This window comes from Ischnura elegans, chromosome 5 (assembly GCF_921293095.1).
Source record: "Ischnura elegans chromosome 5, ioIscEleg1.1, whole genome shotgun sequence".
In the NCBI taxonomy this organism is placed as follows: Eukaryota; Metazoa; Arthropoda; class Insecta; order Odonata; family Coenagrionidae; genus Ischnura; species Ischnura elegans.
The window spans coordinates 66,924,548-66,939,560 of record NC_060250.1 but is presented as its reverse complement, the minus strand read 5'-3'; the positions used below and the strand labels follow the sequence as shown (position 1 = coordinate 66,939,560).

At 35.7% G+C, this 15,013-nt stretch overlaps 1 protein-coding gene across 3 annotated transcripts; it reads left to right on the top strand.

Annotated features, from left to right (window-relative positions):
- The first annotated feature begins 1,454 nt into the window (after positions 1–1,454).
- LOC124159015 (N-acetylgalactosamine kinase-like) lies at positions 1,455–12,637 on the top strand. Of its 3 annotated transcripts, none has more exons than XM_046534498.1 (10): positions 1,455–1,985; positions 2,063–2,282; positions 2,388–2,573; positions 5,369–5,576; positions 6,290–6,398; positions 7,763–7,920; positions 8,847–9,005; positions 9,131–9,245; positions 11,089–11,311; positions 11,716–12,637. In XM_046534498.1, the coding sequence occupies exons 2-10, from the start codon at positions 2,092–2,094 to the stop codon at positions 11,894–11,896; spliced, it is 1,530 nt and encodes a 509-aa protein (XP_046390454.1). In that variant the 5' UTR covers positions 1,455–1,985; positions 2,063–2,091; the 3' UTR covers positions 11,897–12,637. The 3 variants fall into 3 exon arrangements, with proteins under 3 accessions (XP_046390454.1, XP_046390455.1, XP_046390453.1); XM_046534499.1 differs by having other exon boundaries at positions 2,058–2,282; XM_046534497.1 differs by having other exon boundaries at positions 1,456–1,985; positions 2,086–2,282.
- The last annotated feature ends 2,376 nt before the right edge of the window (positions 12,638–15,013 follow it).

Here is a 15,013-nt window from a genome sequence, read left to right as displayed (position 1 = left end):
CTCCATAGTTTTTCCAAGTTGTCATTTTTTTCGATGAATTGTTCTCCTATGAACTTTAGTCGACAATGATGGTTATGCAGGACTGACTACCGACCACGTATTTCGACTGTCTTCCAGATATGATTGAGGAAATGGCATCATGGCCAACGAGGAATTATCTCGAACGCAGGAAATTTTGTAAAAGTCTATTTTTATAGTAATTACAAAAATGTACTCTAACTTTTAATATATTCTCCTAATTTATGAAGAAGTATGAAGCCAATAGTTTTTACAGACATTCCCAAATCCATAAAATGCGCTAATTAGTATCTTTGGCCATCTTCAAGTAGCGAAAAGTGGGCGAAAGTAAGCACGCAAGCGCCTTATCAGCAATTAATCTTTGAGCTTAATTGAACGAGGGCTTTGAGCTAGTATCAACAATACGATTGCGAAATCTCATCCATTCTGAGATTAATTGTTTTACACAATTATAATTGAACATTTTCGTCCATCCTTAATTATTTCATGCCCTTACAAATCGACTACATAAAACAATATGTAAAAAGGCTATATACCTAAGAAAAACTGTTTTCATGATAACTGCAAAGTACATTCAAACAAATGTTTGCGTTGCCATAGCTCAGTAACCAAGGAGTTTCGACCCCAAGTTTATGGGACAAAAAATGCTCATAATTGTCTACACTACCACCTCCTGAATTATTTCATATTTCTTCTTAAACATCCTCAATGGAAATTTGAGCCAAATTTAGGTTTACCACAGTGTTTTCACCAGAATAAAAACGTTTCCACATTGCTAGCATATTTTGAAAATATGATCCCAGTGTCAATTTATAATTAACTAATCGTTTTTCAAAGTAATCGTTGCATTAAGCATAAATGCACAAGTGCTAATCAAGGAGTATCTTTGTGTGTTTTGTCATGAATTTATAAAAATTCCATAAGAAAGCAAACTAGTTACAACAAAATTTAAAACAGGGTTTTCTCATTTGCACCACTTCCTCCACAAAATGGGTGGTGTGGATTTTTATCACAGCTATAAACATATTCTTACCACAAAATAGATTATGCAAAATGTTTCGGCACATTGCGGTCGTCAGAAAATTATAATTTCCATAGAACTTAGTAATTTCCATCCATACTTTGGCCAGTCAAACTACACTTTCCATGGATCCGTTCCATAGTCACCTGTAATACACGAAATCGCTGGACATGTATTCATCAAGCATAGACTAAAACTAAATGGATTACTATACCCCTTATGCTCGACCATATGTCATTAGGTGATAAGGCACAACCAATGACAAAATAATGCAAGCATGCAACAAGTCTTGTAAGACTATTAACGCTAGGAACACTTGAAGTACCTCCGTCTGGCCGCTTTCCGTTTTCGAACTTAGCTGCTTCCGGTTCTGAGCTTTAAGCTGCTCCAGCCATCTGACGGAGAAATTGAATATCACCCATGTCAACAGAACCGCTGCGGTAAACGAACTAGTTTCCCAAAAAGACGTGTCAAAGTGAATGAATTTTGTGTTTAAACTGGTTAAAACTTTCTCTCATCATGAAATTGAATCGACGCGGGCCCTTTGACGTCTGCTTTTAATGAGGCAATTGAATACTTTCGAATCCTAGTACATTATTTTGTTTTTATATTGTTTCCAAGATGAAATGAGCGTAGTAGTGTTTTAGAGAGAACGTTAATTTAATGAGTTGAGATGCTGTGTTGTCCTTTACAAGTAAGAAACCATATATGCCCTCTAGAGCGATTGTTTATTCTGGATCTTTTGTATTCATGATTTCACGCGATGGAAAGTCGTGAGGAAACATTTAATGATAAGGCGGTGATAAGTTGGGGAAGGAGATCCACGTCACGAATATAGCTAGTATTTAAGATTGAGCACTCATTAGCGGTTCGTATCCTCTAAATCCTGCCACATACGTGGCTTAAACAACTGAATTTTCCTGGTTCTCTTTAAAACATCATTCAGGTAAGTATTTTCTTGTCTCAATAACGTAGAGCCATGATATGCTTTATCGTGAGTTTTTTTCTAATTATGTAGCAAAGCAATACATTTTGATAATCTGTAGATAAGAATGGATGCATCGGAGAAGCGCTTGAATGGAAGTGATATTGCTAAAAATGGAATTTGCCAAGATGAGTATCCGCCGGTGAAACAACTTGTATCTACTGACGAAGCATTCCGTCTAAGATCCAATGCTCTCAGGTACCTCTTGAAGAAAAAGTTCAACAGAGAGCCCAGCTTTTATGTGAGGGTTCCTGGGAGGTACGGCTAAATAATGTCCCTCTCATTTAGTAAATTTTCACCCTTCTTTTCGACCATGTAATTTATGATTGGTACTAATAATTCTTAATATTTATCTATTTTCAGGGTTAATATTATTGGGGAACACATTGATTATTCAGGATACGGTGTGCTTCCGTCAGCAATTCAGCATGATATGGTCCTTTGCGTTGCTGCGGATGGATGGGATACCGGATCTTCATCACCGTCAATACATCTCACCAATGTCGACGGCCGTTACCTGGACTTCAATTGCTCATTAGATAAAATAGAGTAAGTCCGTCGATTGCGTTTATGGAACCCATGATTCTAACTTTGACATGTTCCAGTATCATTGAGTGTACGTCTCACGAGAAATATCGGATGTGATATTTTGACTACTGACCAGTGATTGAACGTTTCAAGATATGATTGCACTTGACGAACATTTCATTAAAGTTCAAATTTCTCATGCCTTCCTTTCGCAGTACTTATAGTCAGAGTAACAATGTGGCCTTCATTAATAAGAGAAGAAACCTGTTATTCATCGCAGCCTTAAACTTTTACCTTGATGGTAATTTGTTAGCTTGTTAACCATTCATTTTCATGCTATGTATCCTTATTTCTTACCCTCTCTGGTGTTATCTTACTCATTATCTTCATTATCCTGGGTTACCTGATTGTGCAGACCCTCAAGATTTTTCCTTGTTATTTTCTCATCTTTCACCCCACCACTCAAACCTTAATACACCTCTCCATTCCTTAAGTAGTCTCTGATTTTTATTCCTCTCACCTTCCCTCCTCATTTATTCCTCCTCACTCTTCCTACCTCTGAGCCCTCTTTTGAATCCAAATTGAAGAATCTCTTTCTAACTGTATTATCTGTGCCAAAGGTCTGCAGCCTTTTTCATGCAATGTACAATGTAGTGCTTTCCTGGTGAATGGTGTTCAGGAGATGCTTTTTGGTTCCCACCCGAGTCAATAACTCCATGGCATTAAATGTAAAATATGTAAATGCTTTGGCTCCTGAGTCAGGCTCTGTCCTCATACTCATTTCCCTGATGACAGTTCCCTAGTCAGGAGCTGAAATGAAGGCAATAGAGTTATTGACCTGGCTGGAATGAATACCTCCTGAAAACCTGTCTATGATTTCTGCCTACTCATTCAATTTGGTATCTCTTATGTGGTGCGCAAATATCAAAGTTTTATTGTCTTGTTGTTGTTGGTCACATATTATTTAATGCTTCATTAAGATTATTAAGTTTTGGTCATAGGTAATTTTGAAAACATCATTCAACTTATCAGCAAATTTTTATTCTTTAATGCAAACATCATCAGGCTTTAATAAACATTTCTTGGGTTGCCGTGCAGGTAAGAAAATGTGAGAGTGCAGACTTTTCGGGTTCTGTCTCGTCACCCATTCTCAAGGCTAACCCTAAAATCCCCAGCAATTTTCTAAGGAATCCTGAGAAAAGTTTATGTATTCTGTTAGCCAGGAAAGTATTAAATGAGACTTATCATCAGGCTGACTTTAACGTACAAAGGTAATGTAAAACAATTAGTGGAATATAGGAAATAAATAATGTGTAAAATATATTTTCACGTCTGTAATAAATATAAATTTTTCTACCAATGTTTTTGTTATTCATCCAAAATTGCAGTACGAATATGTTGTATACATTTGTAAAAAAAATTGTGATGTACAATGCGTCTCGCAGCTGAGCTTAAAGCCATCGAGTGCATCCTCCAGGTTGCAGATGGTGGGTTGACCTCTTGATATAGAGGTTAGCATATCATTAAAAGAAAAATATCATGCCACTATTATTACCTTTTCGATATTTTAGTATTCATTTTTCTTTTACCAAAATTGTAACATTATATTTCCATTTTATTGATAGTTTTTGTTTGCCTGGATACAACTTTTTGAAACTGAAGGTACTTGAAAATTTTATGGTGGTATGATTTTATATTTATTTTCTATATTCCACTAACTGTGTTTCATTACCTTTGAACTTAAAGCATAGCCCTGATGAAGTTTGGGTAAAAGATCAAAACATTGGCAATAACTTGAATGTTTTTTTAATATTGCCTGTGACCAAAACTCCATAATTTTTCTGAAGCATCAAAATTTCAGCAAAATTTATTATGAATAAGTAATTACAGTCAGGCCGCTGAGAGTTGTCCGATGACAGGCAGGAGGGTTTAGTTTGGGGTGAGGGGCATGGTTGCCGGGTAAGAAAGGGAAATGCCCTTGTCACATGTAAACAAAAGGCTTCCGTGAAGAAAGGAGCCAGAAGGGACAGCGAGCATAAAGGACCCAATGGAAGAATTCCTTGTTTTGTTGATTCAAAGAAAGGGCTTTTTTGGTGGTTCTGGTGTGTTTTGGTGCTTCAAATGCATGTGACAAGGTTGTATGACTAGGCTGTGTAGGTGTTTGGGGGACAGCGATTGACTGCAAACCATGCTGGCGTAGGGTTCCCCACCCTTCCTTTCAAGGGCGTACCCAGGATCAAAACTAGCGGGGTGGCAAGCAATGGTTGTTCAAGCTATAGGTAAGATTAAAGCATGGAAAAGGTGAATAAAACCAACATTTTAAGGAAACTTTAACAACTATTTACAAGTTTTTAAAATTATTTGCATGAAAAAATATTATTTTCCTTAAAGACATTTGCGATTTTTGCTTCTAGGGGGAGCAGGTCCCTCCTGCCCCTCTCTTAGTATGCCCATGCTTCCTTTTGCATTGTCATCAGACTACTCTCGCCGGCTGGACTGTAATTAAAAATTTTTGCATTTGTCCTTACTGCTCAATTGTAGAATTCTTAAATAGATAATCATGATACTTATTAATATGAATTATCTTTAATCACTGACTAATACTGTGTTTCTTTATGCTCATAATAGGGTAGGACTTTTTTTGCCATATGAGTTTAATATGAGTTACCAATTATCCCTGGCATTTTTAAAGTTATATGCCTGTTTATAATTAGTTTCTTTAATCGCTCAAGTAATGCATGTATGGTGACCCTACCTAGCTGTTGACCTAATATGAAATTTACATTATTACTTTGTTTATTACTTCCTATAAAAAGCATCCAGAAACCACCATCTTGGCATGATTACTTCCTTTGTGGAATACATGGCATACTCCATGACTTGAAGGATGAAGTTGGGGAGAAGAGTAAGACTCTTGGCTCCCTTTATGTAGCTGTTGATGGAACTGTTCCTCCATGCTCTGGTTTGTCAAGCTCCAGTTCACTGGTCAGTGCTGCAGCCCTTGCTACATCTCATGCTATGAAGGTGAGAGTTTACAATCCAAAATACCTCTTTTATAGTGTTATGCCTCTCTTAATTGTGACATTTCTCCTGGTTGGAGTCATTATGTTTTACTATGTATTATATTAATTCATTATTATGCCAGGAGAGCAATCAGTGTCACAAAGATGAGGAAGTGCCAATCAATGCACTATATTCTTGGGTTCTAAAGAACAATCTAAGTGAGAATTAATAATATATAAATAGTAAAAATGAATATTCCCCTGCTTAATGTATGACAGGCTTAAACAAGTCCATTCTATTGCCATACTTTCATTCAAAGTTTTTGTGGAAATAGTATAAGGCAATCAGTATGGACACCTTTGGTGGCAACCAGAAACTTTGTTAAGAAATTGAGAAGATGACCTCCTTTTAGTCTCCTGGGGTTGCTTCAAAGGCCAAAAGGCCATTTTTTATCTTATTTTTATTTGTTGTTTATCTTTGTTAGTGTTAGTTATTGTGTTATCTTATTATTATTGTTTTGGGCCAAAATCAAAGGCCATTGTTTATCTCGCAAATTTATTTTTGAGATAAACAATGTTAGATGTTATGTATGTATTTTTATTATTTAAAAAATTAATTTATCTGGGAATAAATTAACTGTAAGTTAAGTTCTCATCATTTAGTTATAAAGTCCCCCTGACGTCATATTTTACAATAACCTAATTTTCTCACACATGCTTCAAATGGAAAATCAGCTAAGGCTCAGCAAACTGACTTTGGCCAGCATCAGTGCAAGAACTGAAAGGAATGTTGGGACAGAAGGTGGAGGAATGGATCAAGCCATACAATTTCTGGCCTCAAAAGGTTAATATATGTGTAATTAATTCTTATCAGGATACTACTTTGGCTTAAAGAGTGATTATAATCAGTGGCGGCGCGTGCGTATACGCATGTTAGCAAGTGCACACCCAAAGATGAATAAATTATAAAAGAAAACTATTCCTTTGCAACGCGAAGGATAAAAGTACTGTCTGCATATGCAAGAAACATGAGCCTCCGAACGCTACAGCTATCTCCTTTTCGAATTCACTGCTCTACAAGTGTGCGATCGCTTGAGGGAGCTCTGGTGGGATGAGGTAAGCGGGGGGGTATGTGCTGTTCAAAGGGGCGATGGGAGCAGACTCAAAACCATGCGAATGCGCACGCGCATGTTTTTGGTGACTGACTAGCAGGTAGTGTAGTGGTGTAGCCGCCACCTACACTACCTGCGCCCAGGATCCTAGTCCGTCTACAGAGCCATCTGTATAGCCGTTTTCTACACTACTTCCTCGTAGGGTGTAAGGAAAAGAGAATGAATTTCAACTACCGTCACTTGTAAAGGTGTGTTGAGAATAATTATTTTCATACATGCTAATATTATTTCTGTTCATGCAATTTTAAGGGTAGAGTGTACCAGTGATATGTTTTGCTTGCTATGTATTCTACTACGACGAAATATGACGCTCATGGATTAGGATTAACATAATATAATTAAATCATCCTATATCTGCTCTAATGCACACCCTAGATAAATTACCACCAGCTGCCACTGATTATAATATTACATGTGTGTATTCAGGTGAATTTGTGATATTTCCAGCCAGTGGTGGATCCAGGACAGAGACATGGGGGGGCTATAGAGGGGTTAGTGGGGGTTAAAATTCCAGCAGTAGTGGGGGTCGGAAAAAATTACCATTACATTTGCCGGCTTCAGTGGCGGCAGGGTAACATTCTCGCCTGCCAAACAAGAGGTCGCGGGTATGAGTCCCGCCTGGGTAGGTTTCCCATGTCCAGGGCATGGTTGTTCGTGCACGTTTACTTGTTACATTTGTTGAACACCCCGGTGTAAAATGGCCAATAAGAGCTATATCCGGTGGTTTGAGAATAAAATAAAAATACAAAATAAATTCTATATAGTGTAAATTGGATACCGAAGGGGAGTGATATAGATCCGCCACTGTTTCCAGCAAACAATCTTTTTTACTGAATCTATCAACAGTATTGATTAATTTGCTATTTGTAATTCCTTAAAATAATTTGAATGCATATCTATAATTATGATCATTCATAACATTCTGGAGTCCTTATTTTGATGCAAAAAATTATTTTGGATTGCTGGTTTTAGTATTTAGAATGAAATGGATTCTTTTTCTTTTTTCATTTGCCCCTGGCTTATTCATTTGGTGTAGGCTGTGCAAAGTTAATAGAATTCAAGCCATTAAGGTGCCATGATGTAAGACTTCCCAAGGATGCTGCTTTGGTTGTTGCTCACAGTTTGGCTACCATCAACAAAGCAGCTGGATCTGAATACAACACCAGAGTTGTGGAATGTCGAATAGCTGCTCAAGTAAGCATGCATTTGTTTTGAGAATGCATTCCCTATTTCGATGCTTACCAAACATCTTATGCTATCCGGGATTAAAAAAAGAAAGATAATGGAATCAAAAAGCATTATAATTAAAGTCTTGAATGTTCTATTTTTTATCACAATCACACTGATCTTTGGGATTAATTTAGTGAGAGAAGTGTCTACTTCTTCAGAATGATAGTCATAATTTATTCTTATCAAAGAGAGATATCTAGTCTTTGTTCTTATTTAAAGAATGTCCATATTGATTTTTTTTAATACAGCATATTTTTAGTGCTTCTGGACAGCTATCAATTGATAACAATTTATGGGAGATCAAATTCCCTCAAATTGAGCTTCACATTCCTGAAAATAGAAGTTATCTTCAATTTTCATACCTTACGAGCTGTTCTGAGATTTTAAACATACATTATATCTCTTCTTTCATGTTTATTAAAAATACAAAATCTCCAAAAATCTTAGAAACAAAAATGAACTTCTATTCTGCTTGCATACTGTGGGCTCTTTATCTTCCCTCTATTGACTGACTACTTCATACTACATGACTGACTATTTCTCTACATCCCGTAGTATCATCCTGGCAAACTCCTACCAAAAGTTCTCCACAGATGTTCGTAACATTTGTCAGTACTGCTCATCAATCTGCAATATCATATAATTAATATGTTGTGTGGCAATTTTCAATTGTTTACATGGTGGAGTTTATTGCATGTTACCAGTTATTTATCGTAGCATTGAATCTTATGCTATTATGAGAAAAATTTCACCTAAGTATGATGCTTGCTTCATTTCATAAATATGTATTGTTTCCTTTATAATGGTTGCTAATGCTGTGATAACATTTTAGTTGGGTATTATTGATTGTCTTATATACTTTCTTTTTTCTTTGGCTGGGATCATTACAGATCATAGCAAAGCTCCAAAATTTGACCTGGCAAAAGATTAGAACTCTGGGTGAATTAGAGGGGGCTCTCTCTCAGAATACCTCAAAATGTGAAAGTTTACGGCAAGCTTTATCCCTGGTAGAGTCTGTTCTTCATGAAGAGCCCTACCGGAGAGAAGAAGTAAGTCCCTAATTGTATTTTACTTTAGTGAATCATGCATTTACATAATTAACCGCTGTTTAAATGAACCTTTTATCAAATAAATAATTGACCTTTTTTAACATATTTTAATGATTTTTGACCAGGTACTGAAATTGCTTGAGATATCAGAATCTGAGTTCCTAAAGATATCTCTAAATGCAAATACAACTCATCTTCAAAGCTTCAAATTGAAGCAAAGAGCCAGTCATGTCTATCAAGGTGAGTACCGGGAATAAACATTTTTTGTCCTAATTGAGTGTAAATATTGGTGAGTTCGGCAAAGTAGGCTCTGAGCTAGCTATTACCACTATTTATCCGTGCTGGCAGTGGCTAGAATGCACAACTGTTTTCTAGCTGAGCACACAGTTGACTGATTGTACCTGTGATCATAGGATCACAGATGCAATCAGTCAACTGTGATCGTGGGATACACTAAATTTTCTAGGTGATTCTTCGAACTGCAATTTTTCTTTAGGTGTATAACATATTGCTCACACATTTCTTTTCTTTCCCTTGAGTTATAAAGCAGCAACAATTTGTGACCAAATCAATTTTCAATTAACTAGGACATCCATATAACTAAGTTTTGATTTTATGATTTTAAAATTACCTTTCTTCAGATGATTTCTTTTTAGTCCCACAAGAACTCATTCCTTCCCTTACTATCTCTGCCCCAGCATCCTCTATTTCCCCTTTCTGACCTTTCCACCCTGCTAGTTTGTTGTTTCTCACAGATGGCAGTTGTGGTCAAGACCACGCAATTCCAAAATTTTTCATCACAAAGGACCATAGCAAGGCGTTGAATTAGCCACATGTTGTTTTATGTATTCCTGGGTTTATGCATTGGAATGATTGTCGTATGAAATGCAGCTGTGCATCAACTTTCTTTGAAATTTGGGGCCGTATCAATTAGGACCAGATGGAGGAGATTTAAAAATTTCTGGAAAATGACACCTCAGGGTGGCAATATTTGCAATTTTGAAGGACTAACATTAAAATTGCTTCATTTCCATGGTTAAAAAATTTCCAAGGCTTATTTTATTGGGTCGTCAGAACTATGAAAAAATTGTATTAATTTTAGCAGTCAGCATATATCCTTTAGTTAAGAGTGAATATTTTAATAATGGTTTGGTCATTACTTTAAACACTTCTTGTTTGGAAAATGTCATAACTAGGTATGTAAAAAATAAATCCACTGGAAATTTGTGATTAACATTCGCCACTTTGTCCTCCAAACTAATGTATCATATTCTAAGTGGGTTCTGCATAATTTACAGCTAGTGAAATTCTTTCAAGAAATTAATTTCAAGAGCAGTTGGCCAACACTGAAACAGTATTAAGATAACAAATATATCAGTGGAATACCCAGAAATGCAGAGAAAGCATGACAATGAAACCAAAGAAAAATAAATATGAATTCTGCAATCAATTGAATTTATTTGATTGGACTTTCACTGGATAAATTTCATTGCAAAAGATTTGCATCCTTCTAGTTCTCTCTCTCTCTGTCTGGTGTATGTACTAAATCACTGGATGACATATATACATAAACATGGCGTTAATCCACAGATTTTCAATTATTGTCGGTGTTTTTTCTCAGATCCTTTTGCCAAAGCCATCAACTTACAACTAGTACATACTTAATTCCTTGTACATACTTCAATTTGAGTTATTTTATATGGTTATAAAGTCACAGAAAAATTGATTTTCTTTTCCTGTCACCTTCACTTATGATATCATCGCTTCTTTTTGTATTGTACCAAATGCCGCAATTTATTCCACCATGTATTATTTTCTTCCTCTTCAATCAAACATGCATATCCCACATTCCTCAAGTGCTCATACCTTTCTGCCCTTCCGAATGCATTGGTAACTCCTGAATGCCAGCTGCCATCTTTATTTCCTTTCCCAATTAACTTATCCTCTTGTTCTTACTTTTAATACCAGCTACTGTTGCATTCTACTACTATTCTCATTTAATACTGTCATCAGGCTTGTAATTTAATAGGTATGTTAGTCAATTAACTTCCATATTGATCGAAATGTTCACATTTTTCCTCAGAGGCTATCAGGGTTCACGAGTTCGAAAAGGAGTGTATGAAGCATTCAGAAGAGCCTGCAGGGGGTGATTGCAACAATCAGGAAATATTGAAAAAACTTGGAGAATTGATGAATTCTAGCCATGCGAGTCTTAAAGACCTTTACGAATGTAGCCATCCTCAATTGGACCAACTGGTTGACATTTGCCAAAAGAAATGTTTCGGTGCCAGACTTACAGGAGCAGGGTTAGTCAAGTCATTATTACTTTTCACTTCATTTTAATATGTATTTGTTGTTCAGAACTCACCAAAAACTTTCGCTCTAACGTTCATAAAAATAGCACATTGGCAGTGCTTATTCATTCCTAACTGATGATGACAAAATTGTTATTGTGGCACTAAAAGTATTCCAGTTAGAATATGTTATAATCAATAGAGATTTGTAAAAATTACGCTAAATTTATGAATTATGTGTTTGCATATACCTCCATGAATTTATTTCATTTGAATTTTGATCAAGTATTTTGGTCACAAAAAAATTGTTTCTAATGAAACCTTCATTTTCTGAATATTCCTCCTCTTAGTCATCTTGCCAGATGATCCTCTTTGAAGACCATAATTCATTTGGGTTTTTTTCTTTTAAATTGCAGCTGGGGAGGTTGTGTTGTTGCCCTAACAACTGAGAAGGATGCCGATAACTTTGTGGAATTTTTGAAAGAAAATTTTTATGAAGGGCTCATGCACAGTACAGGTGACAATAAAAAAATAGTCTTTCGCACTAATCTGGAATGTGGTGCAGTTATATACACTTGTGATGTAGATGCATCTTGAAGGTGCTGGTTAATTTATCTCCTCATTATAATGATGAGGCCAAGTCTGATATGCCTATGGTAGAGGCCAATGATAATGTTTAATGATTTTAGATAATGTTCTTTTTAGCAAGGGACTTTAAAAGTGCCATTGACCATGTAAAAAATGTTTTTGTGTATTTTGTGGGATAATTCAGCCGGCCACAGGGTCCAGAAAATTTATGAAAATACCTTTCTTTGTACAGTATTTTAACTTAATAGAAAGAACTCCCAGAGTTCAATGCCACAAATTAGTTATTTAATTGCTTTATTCACCATATCATAATCATGTATTATCATTAGTTCCAAACATTTATTCAAACACCTGGTTTTGTGATGCTACATTTTTCAACAGCTGTATGGTTGATCCTGGAAATTCTCAATGGACTCGTTGATTTGACAGGTTGAAATTTTTTTGTCATATTCTAGAGTATGATCCAGTAAGGTAACTGATTGGTATTATCATTTAATTAGTGATAATGAGAAACTTATGTCTAACCTGCAGGAAGCCCTGAATTAGTCAATTTGAAAAATGTGAAAGTAGCTAAAATGTGCAGTTGGATCATATTTCAAATGACAGTCCTCAAAAATGGCCCTGGTATTTATGCTGGACAAAAGTTCAGCTGCTAGGCTTTGTTTCCAGCCTTGAGTATTAATGTTACTTTATTATAATGTGTATTCAAATACGCAGGCCATTAATGAATAAAATTTTTTGCAAAGTTTACGAACGTTTGTTTCTCTTATCATTGAATGTGTATGTAAAGCCGTATGTTATCACACTAATCAGGCTAACTTCTCTCCACATTAATAGCAATAGAGTTAACAAGGAAATCCTTGTATTTCGCAAAAGGAGAGCTCCATCTACTGTCTTTGCAAGAAGTCAAGACATCTGAGTTTGAAATGCTTTATCTCTGTAACTACTCTATCAGTTGCACTAAGAAAAAAAACTTAATGAATTTTATTTCTACATTTTCTCAATATCATCATGCAGTCATCCCTACATCAGCAATATTGATCCAGCTTTGTTAGAAAAATGTATGGTTTTTGACACTAAGAAAACGGTAGCTCCTTCTTGGATGCTATTTCCTCAATAACATGAGGTGACATGCTATGAAGGAACAGTATCTTATAAATGAATGCATCAAAGAAGAACTTTGTAATTGTACTATTAGGGCTAAACATTAATGCTACAGAAAACTCCAATATTTTCACTATGTGCATATTTCGAGACTTACAGAACATTTAAAGGCACTGTTGGCTCCACACACACTAAACAATTATAGGAATAAAAATCATTTAAATTAATTTCATATTTCTATTTTTGTGATTGTTTATCCTTTTCTATAGGCCTACTTTGCACTAGAGATGAGTGGGTCAGAAGAAGTGAAGGGAGGGGGGGGGGGGGGAGGAGAGGAAGGGAATTGTCAAGCATGGTTGCAACTTAAACAACTGGCTATAAACCCAGCAGGAAGGTCTGCTACATAACGTAAGAGTCGAAAAGCAGACCTCCCAGGTAGAAAACTTGTTTTCTTGGATATTAAACTATTATTTATACCACTTCTTTTTTACATAGCACGACCCGGGTTTCGATGAATTATCATCATCTTCATGGGCAAATTATGGTCTTTTTATCTAATTATTGTTACCTAGTTACCAGATGAATTTCAAAATGGACGCCAGAAAAGGATGGGTAAAGATATTCATTTATCAGAGTACTGTCCTTACTTTCAATAATTTTTTTAAATGTCTAACTGCTCTCCAGAGTCCAATTCACAGCGATCATTGCATTATTTTAAAATATTCATTTTAAAATTTGCTCCTATGGCAGTTGCATATTAAGTGTTTAGCAAAATTACTTTTTTCATCTTTGTTATTTTTGTAAGCACTTAAATATTCTTTCTTCCGGACTTCAAAGCTTCTTCCAGTCTGCCCCGCGTGGACACCATTGCAATTGCTGCCATTCAATGAATACACTCCACATCTATCCAATTGGTCAATCCTTACATTTAACAATGTCTTCTCAGAGTGGCATAAGGTTTAAAAGCCATGAGGGATTTGTCTTTGGGTAAATGATGAGCCATTTTCATAGAAAGTGCATCGAGGTACGTCACTGTGCACCACTGCTTCTTTTATCCTCGTCCGCCGAAAATGATTAGTGTATTCATAGAAAAGCAGCGATTGCAATGGTGTCTACGTGGGGCAGACTGGAAGAAGCTTTGAAACCTGAGTCGCACTATGTAAAAAAGAAGTGGTATAAGTAATAGTTTAATATCCTAGAAAACTCAAAATGGAATACCACAAAGTTAATAATGAGTTAGTGAATTTTTTTAGGAAATTTGTAGTTAAAAATACAAGTTGATACAAGATAAATTAATTTTTTTGGTGTTAACTCAAAAATATGTCATCTCTGCATCCATTCTATGCCGGCAGTACAATTAAATTATTTAAATGTTCTTTAAGTTTTGAAATTGTGGAGTTTTATTGAGCAGCAGTATTTTGCTCTAACACTTTCAAAGTAAAGTTATTTGCTGGGCGTTCATTTATATGAGAATTTTCCTTTATTTTATGAAACCTCATATGAGATGTTATTGAGAAAATAGCGTTAAAAGTGGAGCTACCATTTTCAAAATCCGCAGGTGTGTCACAATCCGTACCTTTTTTCATACAAAGCCGAATGAAGAAATCGCTATTCCAACGATGAATTTCTAATGATATTGAGGAAATGCAGCAATAAAACACATTTCATTTTCGGGTCAATACATTTGAATGGGTAGTTACAGAGAGACAACACTTCAAACTCTGTTATCTCAACTTTCTGCCACCCACAGGCATATAGCTGAAAATTTCTGGAGACACTGGGCCCAATGTTAAACCATGAGAGCTTCAGTTCAAATGGTTTCATAGAAAAATAATATTGTGTAATTGACTCTTTAAACTAACAGAATCTGCAAAATATGAAATTTATATCAGCACTTGAATAAAGAAAAAACTGAAATTCTAATTTGACATACACTAATCAGCACCCTGATATTATTTTTACTTGTCAACTCTTCCAATCCTTCCGTCTTATTCCCTTTTACAATTTATGATGGGTAAACTG

Excerpts from the sequence above, each read along its gene's own strand:
- LOC124159015 (XM_046534498.1), top strand. The coding sequence starts at position 2,092 with ATGGATGCATCGGAGAAGCGCTTGAATGGAAGTGATATTGCTAAAAAT. Across the intron at positions 2,574-5,368 it reads TGCTCATTAGATAAAATAGA|CATCCAGAAACCACCATCTT; the intron begins GTAAGTCCGTCG and ends TCCTATAAAAAG. Across the intron at positions 7,921-8,846 it reads AATGTCGAATAGCTGCTCAA|ATCATAGCAAAGCTCCAAAA; the intron begins GTAAGCATGCAT and ends GGATCATTACAG.